At 36.9% G+C, this 15,207-nt stretch overlaps 2 protein-coding genes across 5 annotated transcripts; both read right to left on the reverse strand.

Annotated features, from left to right (window-relative positions):
* Positions 1-479: 479 nt before the first annotated feature.
* Positions 480-6,367, reverse strand: LOC107859078 (putative F-box/LRR-repeat protein 23). Its single transcript, XM_047406702.1, is given in 3 exon segments — positions 480-810; positions 909-1,564; positions 5,847-6,367. Coding segments are annotated over 2 exon segments (993 nt in total). The 5' UTR covers positions 6,206-6,367; the 3' UTR covers positions 480-810; positions 909-930.
* A 3,326-nt stretch (positions 6,368-9,693) lies between these two features.
* Positions 9,694-14,773, reverse strand: LOC107859077 (putative F-box/LRR-repeat protein 9). Of its 4 annotated transcripts, XR_001671317.2 has the most exons (4): positions 14,194-14,688; positions 11,354-12,013; positions 10,926-11,149; positions 9,694-10,179 (listed from the first exon to the last, which is right to left on the reverse strand). XR_001671317.2 is itself a non-coding variant. In XM_016703971.2 (3 exons), exons 1-2 carry the CDS (start codon positions 14,565-14,567, stop codon positions 11,383-11,385), a joined length of 1,005 nt encoding a protein of 334 aa, XP_016559457.2. In that variant the 5' UTR covers positions 14,568-14,704; the 3' UTR covers positions 9,694-10,179; positions 11,354-11,382. The 4 variants fall into 4 exon arrangements, 3 of the variants coding, with proteins under 3 accessions (XP_016559457.2, XP_016559456.2, XP_047262657.1); XM_016703971.2 differs by lacking the exon at positions 10,926-11,149 and having other exon boundaries at positions 14,194-14,704; XM_016703970.2 differs by lacking the exon at positions 9,694-10,179 and having other exon boundaries at positions 10,642-11,149; positions 14,194-14,773.
* Positions 14,774-15,207: the final 434 nt, after the last annotated feature.

The following is a 15,207-nucleotide window of genomic DNA, read 5'->3' on the forward strand; positions in this document are numbered from 1 at the left end:
GCATTTTACAATTTTTGCCCACCAGCAGATTATGCTTAATTGAAACGTTTTGTGAAGGAGTAAAAGATTCAATAAGTATATGGCCTAATTGAGGTACCTATATGAAAAAAGTCAAATAGTTGAGGGATATGAGTATTCTTCCTAGATTATAAATACATAACATTGGAGGGTGAAATAGCATGAAGTGAATGAATGAGTGGACAATTCATCATGTCGTAGTAACACTGGGAACTTATTAAAATGCAAATCTGGGATGCATTTTTATTTGGCAACCATTTACTGGATATCTGTACTGAGATTCATATAAAATGTTAGACTGGGTCAGTCTAGCACTAGCTTAAAGTGATGGCTTGACCAAAAGGCTTGGTTTTAGACTTAGTCGTTATCTGCTGAAGTGTTAAAAGTGTGTGCGAGGTTACAAAAATTATACTAACAAAAACAAAAATGAACAGTGAAACTAATTTGAAGAGGCTTTTATATACGTTCCAACTTCCTTCCGTAAGAAACTCAACCAAATTTGACTAGAGTGAAGAAGTTATGAGCCAAAACATAAGAGTAGAACACAGTAGTTACAGGAGGTTCAAAGAGCACTAGGGAAGAGGATTAAGGCCTGCCTAAGCCCATGGTAACTATGATTAAAATTCTGCCACCAGCAATGTGCAAAATATGGGACTCACTCATTGTTCAACCAGCACCCAAGAACCTGCAAAACAACAATGGAACCATTAAATTTCTGGCAAATAGCTAATTTCACCCTTCCTCCCGAAGATCTCCACTAGACCAGGTGGATCTCAGTATTGCATTGCTAAGCTGCACCAACATGAGCAAGACATTCTTTTTAATTGAGGAAAGAAAGATGAAATAATGCTAGTACTAATAAAAATAATTGAACAGAAGTATGTTGTTACCAATAAAAAGCATTGAACGATCTCACCAAAAGAAACCATCCTCATCCAGATACTCGCCGTTAAAGGGGTTAGTGAAGTCGTCGTAATCAAAGTCATCATAATCATAGTCATACTCATACTCGTAATAATCTGAGAGACCATCAGACTCATCATCGCCAGAGTTATAATCACAAATTTGAGCACTAAATTCATAACCACGAGTGCAATCATGAGGGCACTTCAGATCTATAATCTGCTGGTGACATCTCGTTCCTAGATCCCCTTTAAGATCAATGCTATAGCAGTGGCGCAAGTCAAGTGATTGAAGTCGTGGGCAGCCATCAAGAATGGCAGACAGACCTTCATTTGTCATGGTATTTCCAAAAAGTGCAAGGTGTCGCAATTCAGGCATATTTACTGCAATAGCCATAGCTTGATCATTGACATCGATCTGTAAACGTCTAAATCCTGCCAATCCTCTAAATCCACTGTCGTTCAATGTAAATGACTTTAGCTGAGAGCAAGAACGGCCAACAACTTCTATATCCACTTTACTAATAGCAGATAAGTAAATGTGCAACTCCTCCAACAACGGGAAGTTCTTAGCAACTGCAGCCAAACCTCCATTTGAAATATTATCACAGCTGACAAGTCGTAGATGCCTTAGCTGACTTCATCTGTTCAAAAGGGCACAAGATTAGATAAAAAATACATGAAAATACGACAAAATTACTTTTGAGAAGACTGCACAGAAAAATACCCATAGAACTCATAGCTGAGTTTAGCTGAAGCATGCACACAAGGCAAATTGACAACACAAAGAAAGATCTAAAACAATATAAAAGGCTGAACATGACACACAACACCAAAAAATAAACAAAACGGACTGAAGATAAAGTCATTCACTTGAAGCAAGCATAACCCATACCACCCAACCCCCCACAAAAAATGACCCGAGTCCGAGTTACTTAGCCAAAAAGAAAAATCTAATTCTTTCCTCTGATAACCAGCATTCTCTCCTTTTTCCCCTGAAAAAGCAACTTTATCTGTAACAAAAAAAGTTGGCTATCTCCTGTCCTCCTCTGAATTTTCTCAGATCTACATTTTACCACATCTTCAAACATTATAAATTCTTACTTCTGCTATTTGCAATGAAAGCTACATCATTATGATTCCTAGTTTGTATACTTTATACATAACGAAACGAAGTTTAATTGCAACGGAAAAGAAAAAACTTAGCATATTACCATTCCCACTACAACACCCCACAGCTTTCAAATTGTCCTTTTTCATTTAAAATTATCAAGAAGATCCAGGTAGTGTTCTCCATTTATACAACCAACTGGAATACAATGTTGTTTGGCAGGGATGCATCCAACTTCTCCACAAATGCATCCAACATCTATCACTCTAGTGTACTCTGCTTCCCTTCTGTTTCACCTCAGCTTCGTTAAAAATTCAATTGAGAAATAGAGGTCTTAAAGATTTCAGATTTAGTGCTACCAATGGGAAATGAAGGTCTCCTTGCAAAAAGTAAGTCAAAAAAAACTTAATTTTGAAACTGAGAAGTCCTGGTTATTTCATGGAACACACGCTGTATTTGCTAAATACTATAAAGTATTTGTTTCTCTTAAGTCTTTTAACTTACTATCAGAAAAGTTAATAAAAAACAACAGCAATTCTGTTGTTCCGTAAATGCTTGCAAATCTCCTGGAAAGCATCTTGTTACGAGGCATAAGGTAGTGTTTTTTTTAGAAGGTAACATTTTGGCATGAGGTAGTGTTTCAATTGGAGAAAGTACACAAATGGAAATATTTAACATGTGAATAGTACAAATTTATCTAATAATAGGTCAGACTCAAAGAACTCATAAGAGCCAAGCTCAAGCCAGACTAGTTCACATAAGCTTGGACCTGAATAAGGATAAATGACAACAATGCGGAGCTAGGTTCAAATCCCAAGTTCCATTCAATCCTGCACTGTGTGGACTCTTCAAAATACTTGCACATGGGTGTGGGTTTGGGATCCATACTGAATTTGGTCAACTTATCTTTGGGTACTTTGACAACATTCTATGACCGAGAAGTATAAATTGATTGGGTAATTAGTTTGATTTTTGGTTTATATATATGAGGACGCATTGGTGTTTATAAATATTGAGGTTTTATTAACTTTTCTGTTCAATAACTTTAACTAATTGAATATATATTTTATATGTTGAAATATACATTTAATGCCCATATCCCAGCACCCGTATCCACATGCAAATACATACCCTAAATTCTAAAATTTACGTGATAAAGAATCCGACCTTTAGGTTCGCACCCAGATCGAATACCCACACCCAAGTGCGGACAGCATAGTTGCATCACATTCATATGAAGAAATACATCATTACTTGGACTTTTTTTTTTTGTAAGGAGTGTTACAGACAAAAGCTTTTAGCCAAAACAGCAATATAATCTTTTTTTTTGACAGAGGTAACATTTTGTATATCAATCTTCAGCATCAAAGCTGAAATCCGAAAATTTACATCATGGTCTACATCCAAATGTGTAGGACCTGAAACGAAAAGGATAAAACAAAGACTATCACTAGATCCTATTTCATCTTACAAGGATCCTAATACGTCTATCATAGCCACTGGGTCACCTATGCACTCAGAACTACACCAATAGCAAAAAGTGGTAATGCAGTTCAGTTTAATCTTGTGCAATGGACTACTCTTGCTCTCTTAACATCTAGAATTCCTTTCCTTCCACATGGTCCACCAAATTACTGTTGAAAGAATTCTCCATCTGTCCTTGTGCTGCCACTGCCCTCCATAGTCCAGCTTACTAGAGTCTGTCCTGCCCTCTCCGGCATAGCCCATCTAATACCCCTGAAGCGAGTAAACTAATTTCATGGCTGGCCAACCACTTTACAACGTAGAAACAGATCATCTTCTTTTCATTGAATGGGCCAATGCAGGCAAGGAAGGGGAGTGAAGCAGTGTAATTTTATAATTTGGAACAAGGGCAACTAAGAAAGGGGAGTGAAAATGATATAAGCTTTAAACCCTTTGCTAAAGCAAGATCCTGACGAAGTGATGGAGATAAGCTATGTTGTTCGGACTCTTCTAACAAGTAGCGGAATGCGTGTCAGATTCTCCAAAAGTAATTCTTTTTTGGAGGACCTGACACGGGTGCAACAACATTTTTGGAGTATTGTCATCCAGATACTCGCAGTAGTATGACACTGGGTAGGTTGTTGTTTCTGATGGTATGGTATGAGCTTAAATGAAGAAATAACGATTTATATAGCTGATCCCAACTTGTTTGTAAATTAGATGTAGTTGTAGTTGTTGTTGTTGTTGTTACTGTAACAATGACACACCTTCCTTACTTCCTTTTTGAAAAAGTAGCAGATATTGTAAAAATCATCTGCAGAAAGGCCGTGTTGGATACCATATTTACAATTCAAAAGGTAAAACCACTGGATATTGATTCTTCTTGGATTCTAAAAGTTCTAATAGACTCTGATTCATCTGTAAATTTCTCTTGCACCAAAAATAGGACTAAATCTATACTCATAACATCTCGAGATAGTCCAACATATGCATGCAGGAACTAGCTTTCATCTTAATTCTTCTATCCGACATGTCTATCGTAAAATACCTTCCTTTTGAATAAAGCAAAGATCAAAGGTAAGAAAGTCTACTATAAGATACGCATCCCTTTTAGTGGCATCCCAAACTATTTGGTATGCGTTTTTTATTGAGCTAATTCTGAGGGCAAAGGAGCACATTGTCTGCTGTTCATCAGATCTGTGAATTGACCCTTAAATAAAACCACATAACTTGGCAATTCTCTTGGGGGCCACTTCCAATAGAATAGAGCATAGAAGTGTGAAAGCATAACTTTCTGTTAAAGCTTGGGTTAAGTGCAGACATTAGTGACCAACACTTCTTAGAAAGAAATTAGTAGTGTTGTACCATGTAGAAATTGGTACTTGAGATTGCTAATGTATATTCAATCCGCTTTTGTTAGATTTTTCGTTAGATCAACTAATCTAGACAAAATTTTCTTACTCAATGAATTTTACAAGTAAATAAATATATTTACTAACATGTAATTTTATGCAACCTACACATCACAATCACGTCTCTACCAACTCCTACACATTTCAATACTCTCACAATCACATCTTTGGCAAGAGAGGCAGTTCTAACTATAGATGCTATGTATGTGGATTGAAGCAGTGACAATCAATCTATCTCTTTCTATTTTTAGACTGTAAAGTGACAGACCTACTATGGATTTTCATTAATCAAGGTTTTGGCTTGCTGGAACAAAGATGGAAACTTGTAAGGACACAAAGAGGGATGGAAGATTGTCACAGCTTGCGTTTAGTGGACTGTTTGGAAGGAAATAAATGAGGGATGTTTTGATGACAATAAAAGCTCTATCCGGAAGATGATGAATTGTTTAGTCCTTTTCTATTTTTAATGTAAACAAGAATATCCTCATGCAACATAGCTACTCCTGAGGTGTCAAATTAATCATGAGAGTCTAGGTGTTGGTGATAGGTTTTGTCAGAAGACAACACACTTGTGATCATATGGAATTACACTTTTTGGTGTAAGAGCCTGTTTGAATGGGCTTGTAACTTATTGCTTATAGGCCAAACGCCATTAGTAAGGATTTCCCATTTTTGGCTTATTTTTGTTAGTTTGGCTTAAATATTAGCGTCAAAAGTCACCTTCTTGTTAAATCCAGGCAATACAAAAGCAGTTAAAAGCTATTCGAGCTTAAAAACACTAAAACTAAGCCAATCAAAGTTGGCTCTAAGTTCATGTTTATGTTATCTGCTCAGAAAGAAATGTTCTCTAATCTCTATTAATCAAAATGCTTGTTCGCACAATCACAAAAGGTTTAATAAATTCAAATACCGAAAAAAAGCCTTCATTTTCACCCATACCTCTGCTCAATATACTTGAGCAAATCGTCACTGCCAAAATACTCGATGTTAATTTTGAACAACTGACCCTGGCTACGATCAACGGCGATGCGGCACAACTTGTCGAAGACATCTTCCATGTACATATCATCGTCATCGCGCATGTCAATGACTCGCCACATGCTAGGGTCATGGCACACATTCCACCAAGTACTACAAACTCTCTCTGCATTTAGCAATATCTCTACGATTCCCAGCCGCCGAAGAATGTCCGCCGTTATTTCTCGAGGAAGCTCCACCCACGGCGGTGGAGGTGGAGGTGGCGGTGGTGCTGCTGCTTTCTGCTTAACTCTCCATACAAACCGTTTTGGCTTAGACATTTTTTTCTGTTTTAGGGTTTTACCGCCTTTGTTCTTTCGGACCAGTGTATCCTATGTTCATGTGCTATTTTTTGTGTTTTGATTGTACTGTTGTTATTACAGTATTTTTTTTCCTTGTACGGTGTGCTTACCTAATTAGGGTTCATTTGTTTGCATTCTGAATCTTAATGGTTCAGATTTCAGATTATTAAATGTATTTTTTAATTAAGATTTTAGCTTTTGATAGGTCTGAATAGGTCTTAATCACAGATCTAAAATCAAGTCTTAATAGGTTTGAAAAGACATTTTTGTGTTGGATAATATTCACCGTCACTCTATTCATAATCATCAGTCACCACCTCTGTCACCGCCATCATTATCAACCATCAGTCACCACCTCTGTCACCGCCATCATTATCAACCATCACCCACCACAATCTACAATAAATATTGCTACCAACAACTATTATTAACCGCTACCACACCTACTACCTCTATTATTCTAATTATATTTAACGCAACCACTGCCGTCAACACCACCACCACCATCATCAACCATTACCGGCCAATCTCTACTATCCCAACTCATCTATCACAACTAGCACCACTGCCAACTACCATTAATACATCAGAACCTCCACATATTCTTCGGCGGCCACCACCATTGTCACTAGTAACGCCATCTCTACTATCACTTCAATCATTATCATCGCTACAATTTATCTCTACCAACAACTATCTCCACCATCACAATTAACAATATCTCCAACTAACAACAATACACCGTCAGCCATCATTCATTAATTTTTCAGTCATTACAATCAACACCTCCAACTACTAACATCAATCAACGTCACATCACAACTACCACCACCACTATCAACCACCACCATCATAACAGTCACTACAATACCAACTATCACCACTAACATTACTTATCACTAACATCAATCATTGTCACCGCAACCACCATTATAAACCATCTCAACTATCACTAACAAACATAAATATTTTTTTCAATCAAATAATAATTTTATTGTATTAAATTTCATACTTTTCTAATATATAATTAGTTTTTTATTTGAATTATTTTTTATTTTATTATATATACAAATAAAATTTTTTTGTACATTCAGTTGTTGAAAAACAAACAGTCTTAATCATTCAGTTTTCAGATCTAGAGACAAAATCTTAATCATTAAGATGTGCATTAAGATTCAGAAGTCTGAATCTTAAAATAAAACAAATGCAGCCTTACTCTCCATCTGTCTATATGTAGACTCATTTATTTGCACTTAATGGAGGTGTGAGTTTGAATTACTCAGACTTCAGACTATTGGGTATATTTATTTTTTATTAAAATTTTAGCTATTAGTAAGTTTGAATAAGTCTTAATCATTTGAATCTAGAATTAAGTATTAATAGGTTTGAAAAGATATTCTGGTGTTAGATAATATTTGCCGCCACTATAATCATAATCATCAATCACCATCACTGCCACCGCTGTTATTGTCAACCACCGCCCACTACCTTCACCATCAAAACCACCACCAACAACAAATATCACTATCAACCACTATTATCAACCGTTACCACACCTACTACATCTTATTATTCTAATTATATTTACCGTCACCACCGCCGTCAACACTACCACCATCATCAATCACTGCCGATCAATCCCTACTATCGACCAACTCATCTATCACAACTAGCACCACCGCTAACTACCACTAATACATTACAACCTCCACACATTTTTTGACGGCCACCACCATTATCACTAGTAACTCCATATCTACCCTCACTTCAATCACTAACATCGCTATAATTTATCTTTACTAACAACCATCTCCACCATCGCAACTAACAACATCTCCAACTAACACCAACACATTGTCAACCATCATGCATTCATTTTTCAGCCATCACAATCAACACCATCAACTACTAACATCCAGCAACGTCAAATCACAACCACCACCGCTACTATCAACTGTCACCATCATAACAGGCAGAGGCGGAGCTAGCCTATTAAAGGGGAGTTCGGATGTACCCTATTCGATGAAAATTATATTATTAATACATGATTAAAATAATTTTTATTTATATATTCTAGATGTTGAACCCCCTTTAATGAGTTTTTCTTCAAATTTTGAACCCCTAAGGAAAAATCTTAGCTTCGCCTCTAAACAGACACTACCATATCAACCATCATAACTATAACCACTAACATTACTAATCACTAACATCAATCATTGTCACCACAACCACCATTATAAACCAATCTCCACTATCACTAACAAACATAAATATTTTTTTGCCAATCAAATAAAAATTTTGTTGTATTAAATTACATATTTTTCTGATATATAATTAGTTTTTTATTTGAATTATATTTTTTATTTTATTATATATACAAGTAAATTTATTTTGCACATTCAAATATTGAAAAACAAACAACCTGAATCATTCAGTTTTCAGATCTAGAGACAACATCTTAATCATTCAGTTGTGCATTCAGATTCAGACGTCTGAATCTTAAAAAAAACAAATGCAACCTTAAGCTACTATTGACTACCTTAATATAATTTTATTATATTACTCTTTAAATATAATATTTTTTTTAAATATATTAAATAATATTTAATAACAAAAATAAAATAAAGAAATAATAATAAATTATTCATTACTTTTTAAAATTAAATAAGTATTGTTATATTCTGTTTTTAGGATAGCGGACAAGTAAAATGAACGAAGAATAATTGTTTTTACTTGATACCTCCTCGAGATAATAATAAGATCTACGTATATTCTACCCTATCCGGACCCTAGTTGTAATTTTTCACAAAATACATCGTTGTTGTTGTTTTAACTGAAGGAAGAAAGCAAAAAAGTATAGATTATCCCTCCATTTCAAAAAAAATGGTACTCTTTATTCTCTATTTTTAAAACAAGACCCTTTTTTTTTTTTTGGTGATAATACTTTAATTTCAACTATTTATGTTACTCGATTATTTTTCTGTTAACATTTATCAGCCACATGCATGGAGGCAATATTTCACATCTTTTACTGATAATCCCAGTTCTTCAGAAACTATACAAACTAATTTCTGTCAATGGTATCACGTGTTTGGATGACACCTTGAGTCGAGGGTCTATCAAAAACAGACTCTACCTGACAGAGGCAGACCCCTGAGTATGCGCCAGACCCCATCAGTGGTAATACACTGTGTATGTTGTTGCCCGTTTGGATGGCATCTGGCAAATGAAGATGCAACAAAAACTACACCTTAACCTCAAGTTAGATGGGGTCGGTATATGAATCCTCACTATTCATTTAGGCAAATAAGAGTATGTAACTTCCAAATTAGAGGACTTGTAGGGATAGATACAATGAACAGAAAACTCTCTGATGAAATAGACGAGAAATCAAAGAGGGTACACGCAAACAGCAATAATGTACAACAGAAAAAGCGAATTATTCGTTTTACCGTTAGGCCATTGGGTTAAGAATAACTCACACTATTTTTTTCCAATCAAATTGTCTAAACATGAGGATTGTGAGCCATTACATGAAAATAGCAATCCTTAGTGATCAAGCTGGCAGAGGAAGGACAGATCTAACAGTAAAATTTTAGACACATTATCATTCAGACTCTTCAAACATGCCATTGGGTGTGTGCCGGATCCTTCAATAGGAGTGTATTTTGGAGGATCGGTCACGAGTGCAGCAAATTTTGGAGAGTCTGAGCATTATCGTTAAAAGGGCTATGAAGCAACAAGTAGCCCTTTTACATAGTGCAAATGAAAGCTGTTAACTTTGAACAAAAAGAAAGATATTAAACTACAGCTACATTTTAAATACATTGATGTTCCCTTGGTAAACAGAATTAAGAAGAAACATTCAAAAAAACTACTGCTTGTTGTCATGATGAAAGCCAACGAGCCATTAAGAATCTCTCCGGTTTCACTACACATAATAGTTGCACGGCCTACAATGACAAGATTTAAGTCCAGAAAACTGAACCAACTTCGGAGAAGAAAACACATGATGTAGAATTTTTCCCAGTACTCTATGCAGATATTGCCTACAAAGTAGGTCTGAAAAGAAGTCTATGGAGAATAGGTGCAATTGATGCTCAATAAGACTGAGTAAATATTCCTGTTCGATGGCGGAGACACCATTTAGAAAGGGTGCCATCTAACACCGCTAAAAGAATTTCCTCAACCAAAATATGATATGTATATAATAGACAAAGAATGCTTGCAAAGAGTAGTAAATATCACTTTGAGACATGATGTTAAGCCTTAAAATTAACGTTGTCCTAAAACCCAAAATCGGTTACAAATAAGATTGTGCCAATAGACCATCACCCCTTATGTAAAGTCATACAGCCCACCTCCAGCAAAACAAAAGGTGTAAATCCTATCTACACCATCAACAGAATCTAACATAAACAAGTAAAACTCGACAATTAGAAACAATGCACAATAACCATTTTAATACAAATGGTGGGATACTAGAGTCCCGGGATTAGCTAATACCTCACATCATACACAGGGTAAAGTTGATCCCAAATTTTATCCCAGGAATATTATCCTTATCCCATGTACCATATGACCCTCAAGTATGGGCGAAGTGAAAAAAAAAAATAACAAAAACAAAGATGAAATTACAGTAAAACTAGTTTGGAAAGTCTTTTCTATACGTTCAGACCTCCTTCAGTAAGAAACTTACCAAATTTGACTAAAGTGAAGGAGTCATGAACCAAAGCAGAAGGGGAGAATACAGTAGTTACTAAAAGTCCCTGGTGCAGTAAAGTGCTAAGGGAAGAGGATTAAGGCCTGCTTTAGTAACTATGATTAAACATCCGCCACCAGCGAAGTGCACACTCTAACCACTTCAACTGAAATGGAAACAGCAAATTTGGACGACTCGCAGTTCACCCAGCAACCAAGAACCTGCAAAACAACAATGGGACTGTTTGATTTTCTAGCAAATCTCTAACTCCGTTGTTACTACCTAAGATCTCCACTAGACCAGGTGGGTCTCAGTATTGCATTGCTAAGCTGCATCAACATGGGCAAGAGACATTCTTTTTGATTGAGGAAAGAGAGATGAAACAATGCTAGTAATAAAAGCATTGAACAAAACTATGTTCTTACCATTAACAAATTTAAGGTAGCAAACGACCTCACCAAAAGAAACCATCCTCATCCAGATACTCGCCGTTAAAAGGGTTAGTGAAGTCGTCATAATCAAAGTCATCATAGTCATACTCAAAATCATTGAAATAGTCTGAGAACCAGACAGACTGATCATCGCCAGAGTTATAATCACAAATTTGAGCACTAAATTCATAACCATGAGTGCAATCATGGGGGCACTTCAGATCTATAATATGTTGGTGACATCTCGTTTCAAGATCTCCTTTAAGATCAATACTATAGCAGTGTCGCAAGTCAAGTGATTCAAGCCGCGGGCAGCCATCAAGAATAGCACACAGACCTTCATTTGTCATGGTATTCCCAAAAAGTGCAAGGTGTCGCAATTCAGGCATATTTACTGCAATAGCCAGAGCTTGATCATTGACATCGATATGTAAACTTCTAAATCTTGTCAATCCTCTAAATCCACAGTCGTTAAATGTAAATGACTTCAGCTGAGAGCAAGAACGACCAACGGCTTCTATATCCACAGTACAAATAGCAGTTAAGTAAATGTGCAACTCCTCCAACAACGGGAAGTTCTTAGCAACTGCAGCCAAACTTCCATTTGAAATATCATCACAGCTGACAAGTCGTAGATGCCTTAGCTGACTTGATCTGTTCAGAAGGGCACAAGATTAGATAAAAAAGACATGAATATATGACAAACTTACGTTTGAGAAGACTGCAAGGAAAAATATTGTAAAGATATGACACCTGCGCATAACTCAACCCCAAAAACTAGCTCATGAGGGGAGGATTGCCCAAGTCCATATATGCAAACCATCGGTCTATTCCCCAACCAATGTGGGACACCAACCCACTCTAACAAATACCAATAGAACTCAAAGCTGAATTTAGCTAGAAAGCATGCACGAAAAGCAAATTGACAACACAAAGAGAGATCTAAAACAATATAAAAGGCTGAACATGACACATGCACCGAAAAAGATAAAGTCATGCACTTGACGCAGGCATTCCCAATCTCCCCATTCCACCCCGGTTAAAAAATCCAACTCTTTTCTATGATACCCAACATTCTCACTTTTTCCCCCAGAAAAAGTAAGTTTCAACAACATAAAACCTGCATTTTTAAACAAAAAGTTGGCTACCTCTGAATTTTCTCATATCTACATTATACCGCATCATCAAACATTATAAATTCTAACTTCTGCCTAACTGAATGCAAGCTACATCATTATGATTTGTGGTTTGTCCTTTGTGGTATTGGAAGGGAAGACAATATACATAACAAAACGAAGTTTAATTGCATCGGAAAAGGAAAAAATCAGTAGCATATTACCATTCCCCTTACGACTTCACCACACAGCTTTCAAATTCTCCCCTTTTTTCATTTAAAATCATCAAGAAGATCCAGGTAGTGCTCCCCATTTAACATAGGAAAATGTTGCAAACAACTGGAATACAAAGTTGTTTGATGGTATAGGAATTTGTTTATGAGGTCAAGAGCACGCGCTTTAATATAACCTTCTTTAAATTAGTCTTGTAGCGTCTAGGAGACAAATTAACAATATGGAAAGTAACGATGACAGTAAAGCAAAGTAAAGTGTGATGGAGTTGAATCCCGATGCTTTCGAGCTGAGACGGATATGTCAGAGAGCTCAGACTATTCCTTCGGATGCTTTCTATGAATACAGAGAATAAAACGGTAAGTAATCAAAATGTATTGCTTGTGGTGTATTCGATGAATGCTTCCAAGTGTGTACAAGAGATCTATTTATAGGTTACAAGTATCAGGTCTCTAATTATCTAATTCCGTTAATGCCCACTAGTACCAAAGCCAATCACCGCATGCCATCTGTTGATTCCATTGCAAGTGCCAGCCAATATTCCTGCGGTGCTCAGCTCCGTACTGAACTCATCCGTGCATCTGAAATATATGACACCCTTGTCCTTTTTGTCCCTTTATCCACGTCATCGGTGGTCCTAGTTTTTCTTATCCTTCCCCGGGACTTGCCCTCAAGAGGAGATAAATGTCGGTTACCTACTATGCCACCTGATCTTCTCCCCATGTGTCTACATGTGTCGTGGATTCATTGTTAACCCATACACTATGATCAGCCAAAAATTAGATGGTGTCAGTGACATGAGTCTGTTGTCTATCTTCCAGCCTATTCGTCCAGTTCCAGTAGTCCGGCTAGGCGCTAGCTAGTGAGCGGTTCTTTCAACCCTACGGGCAGTGATCTCCCGCAATGCAAGTACTATGTTTGACACCGCCCGAGAAGCAAAATATTTCTCAATATAGGCTGGACGTACGTGCATAGATAGTGGTTTAATCCCAAGGCCTATGATGGAAACTAAGGACAGAACCTTATGTGGCAGAAGTCTCATGTACGGTTCCCTGAGAAGGTAGGGGAACAGAACCGTATGAGGCGGAAGTCTCACGTACGATTCTCCGACAAACGGCCGGCTACCTACTGGAGCTATCCAACGATTTTTTTTTAATGAGATAGTTCTGTCGTCGTGACAACAATGTCAATTCCAATACTAGAAAATTTAACTTCAATACTTATCTCTACAAACATGCAAATATTTACTCCAAAAAAAGGATATTTTTAGTACTCTCACAATCATATCGTAGCTCTAACTCAAGATAATCTGTTCAAAAGGGGAATTCAATTAAAATACAGATGCTGTTTATGTAGGTTTGAGGGAGAGATAATCAATCAATCAATCTCTTCCTATTTTTACACTGTAAAGTCAAAAGTGACAGATCTTCATTACCAAGATAAATTTAAACACCGAAAAATAAAATGGACTTTCAGCTCCACTCATACCTCTGTGTTATGTACTGAAGCAGATCGTGATTACCAAAATACTCGATGTTGATCTTTAACAACTGGCCCTGGCTACGATCAACAGCGATGCGGCACAACTTGTCGAAGACATCTTCCATGTACGTATCTTCGTCGTTGCGCATGTCGATGACTCGCCACATGCTAGGGTCATGGCAAATATTACACCAAGTACTACAAACTCTCTGTGCATTTAGCAATATCTCTACTGTACCCAGCCGGCTAAGGATGTCCGCCGTTATTTCTCGAGGGAGCTCCACCCACGGCGGTGGAGGTGGAGGTGGCGGTGCGGATGATGATGAAGCTGTCTGCTTTTTCTGCTTGATTCTCCATACATACCGTTTTGGCTTAGGCATTTTTTTCTTTGCTGATTTAGGGTTTTGACGCCTTCGTTTTTTCGGGACTAGTTTTGTATTAGTGCAGCTCAAGGAAGAACGGGAAAAATATGTGTGTTTGGTACGAAATGTTTTAGAATTTTCTTGCCAATGTTTTGGAAAATGTTTTAAATAATCTTATTTTCTCAAATTTAAGAAAAATGATTTTTTTTCAAAAGATAGAAAAAATATTTTTCGAAATCCTCCTCCAACTCATACGTTAGCATTCCACCATAACTTGAGTCTCTTTCCGGCATTAATTCGGGATTTGTTTCTCGATAACTCTCAATTTTTGACTCGAGACTCAACTCCTAATCGCGACTCGAAACACAACTCCCAATCTTGGCAGTCGACTTCTAACTCTCTCAAACATGATTCAAGACATATAATTTAAAATTCGAGCATGACTAAAGACACGATTTTCAAACTCGGCCTAAATCTGAACTTTTGAACTTGACTTGGGACTCGAACCTCGATTCAACCCTGAATTCAATTTGAGAACAACTCTCAACACCAGCTCAGGATCTAACTTCGATATGGGAATCAGTGTTCAATTTCGACCTGATTCTCAAAACTTCGATTCCAACTCCAGTTCAGGACCCATTATCCTAAATGCATTTAA

The sequence above is a fragment of the Capsicum annuum genome, chromosome 2 (genome assembly GCF_002878395.1).
Source record: "Capsicum annuum cultivar UCD-10X-F1 chromosome 2, UCD10Xv1.1, whole genome shotgun sequence".
Lineage (NCBI taxonomy): Eukaryota > Viridiplantae > Streptophyta > Magnoliopsida > Solanales > Solanaceae > Capsicum > Capsicum annuum.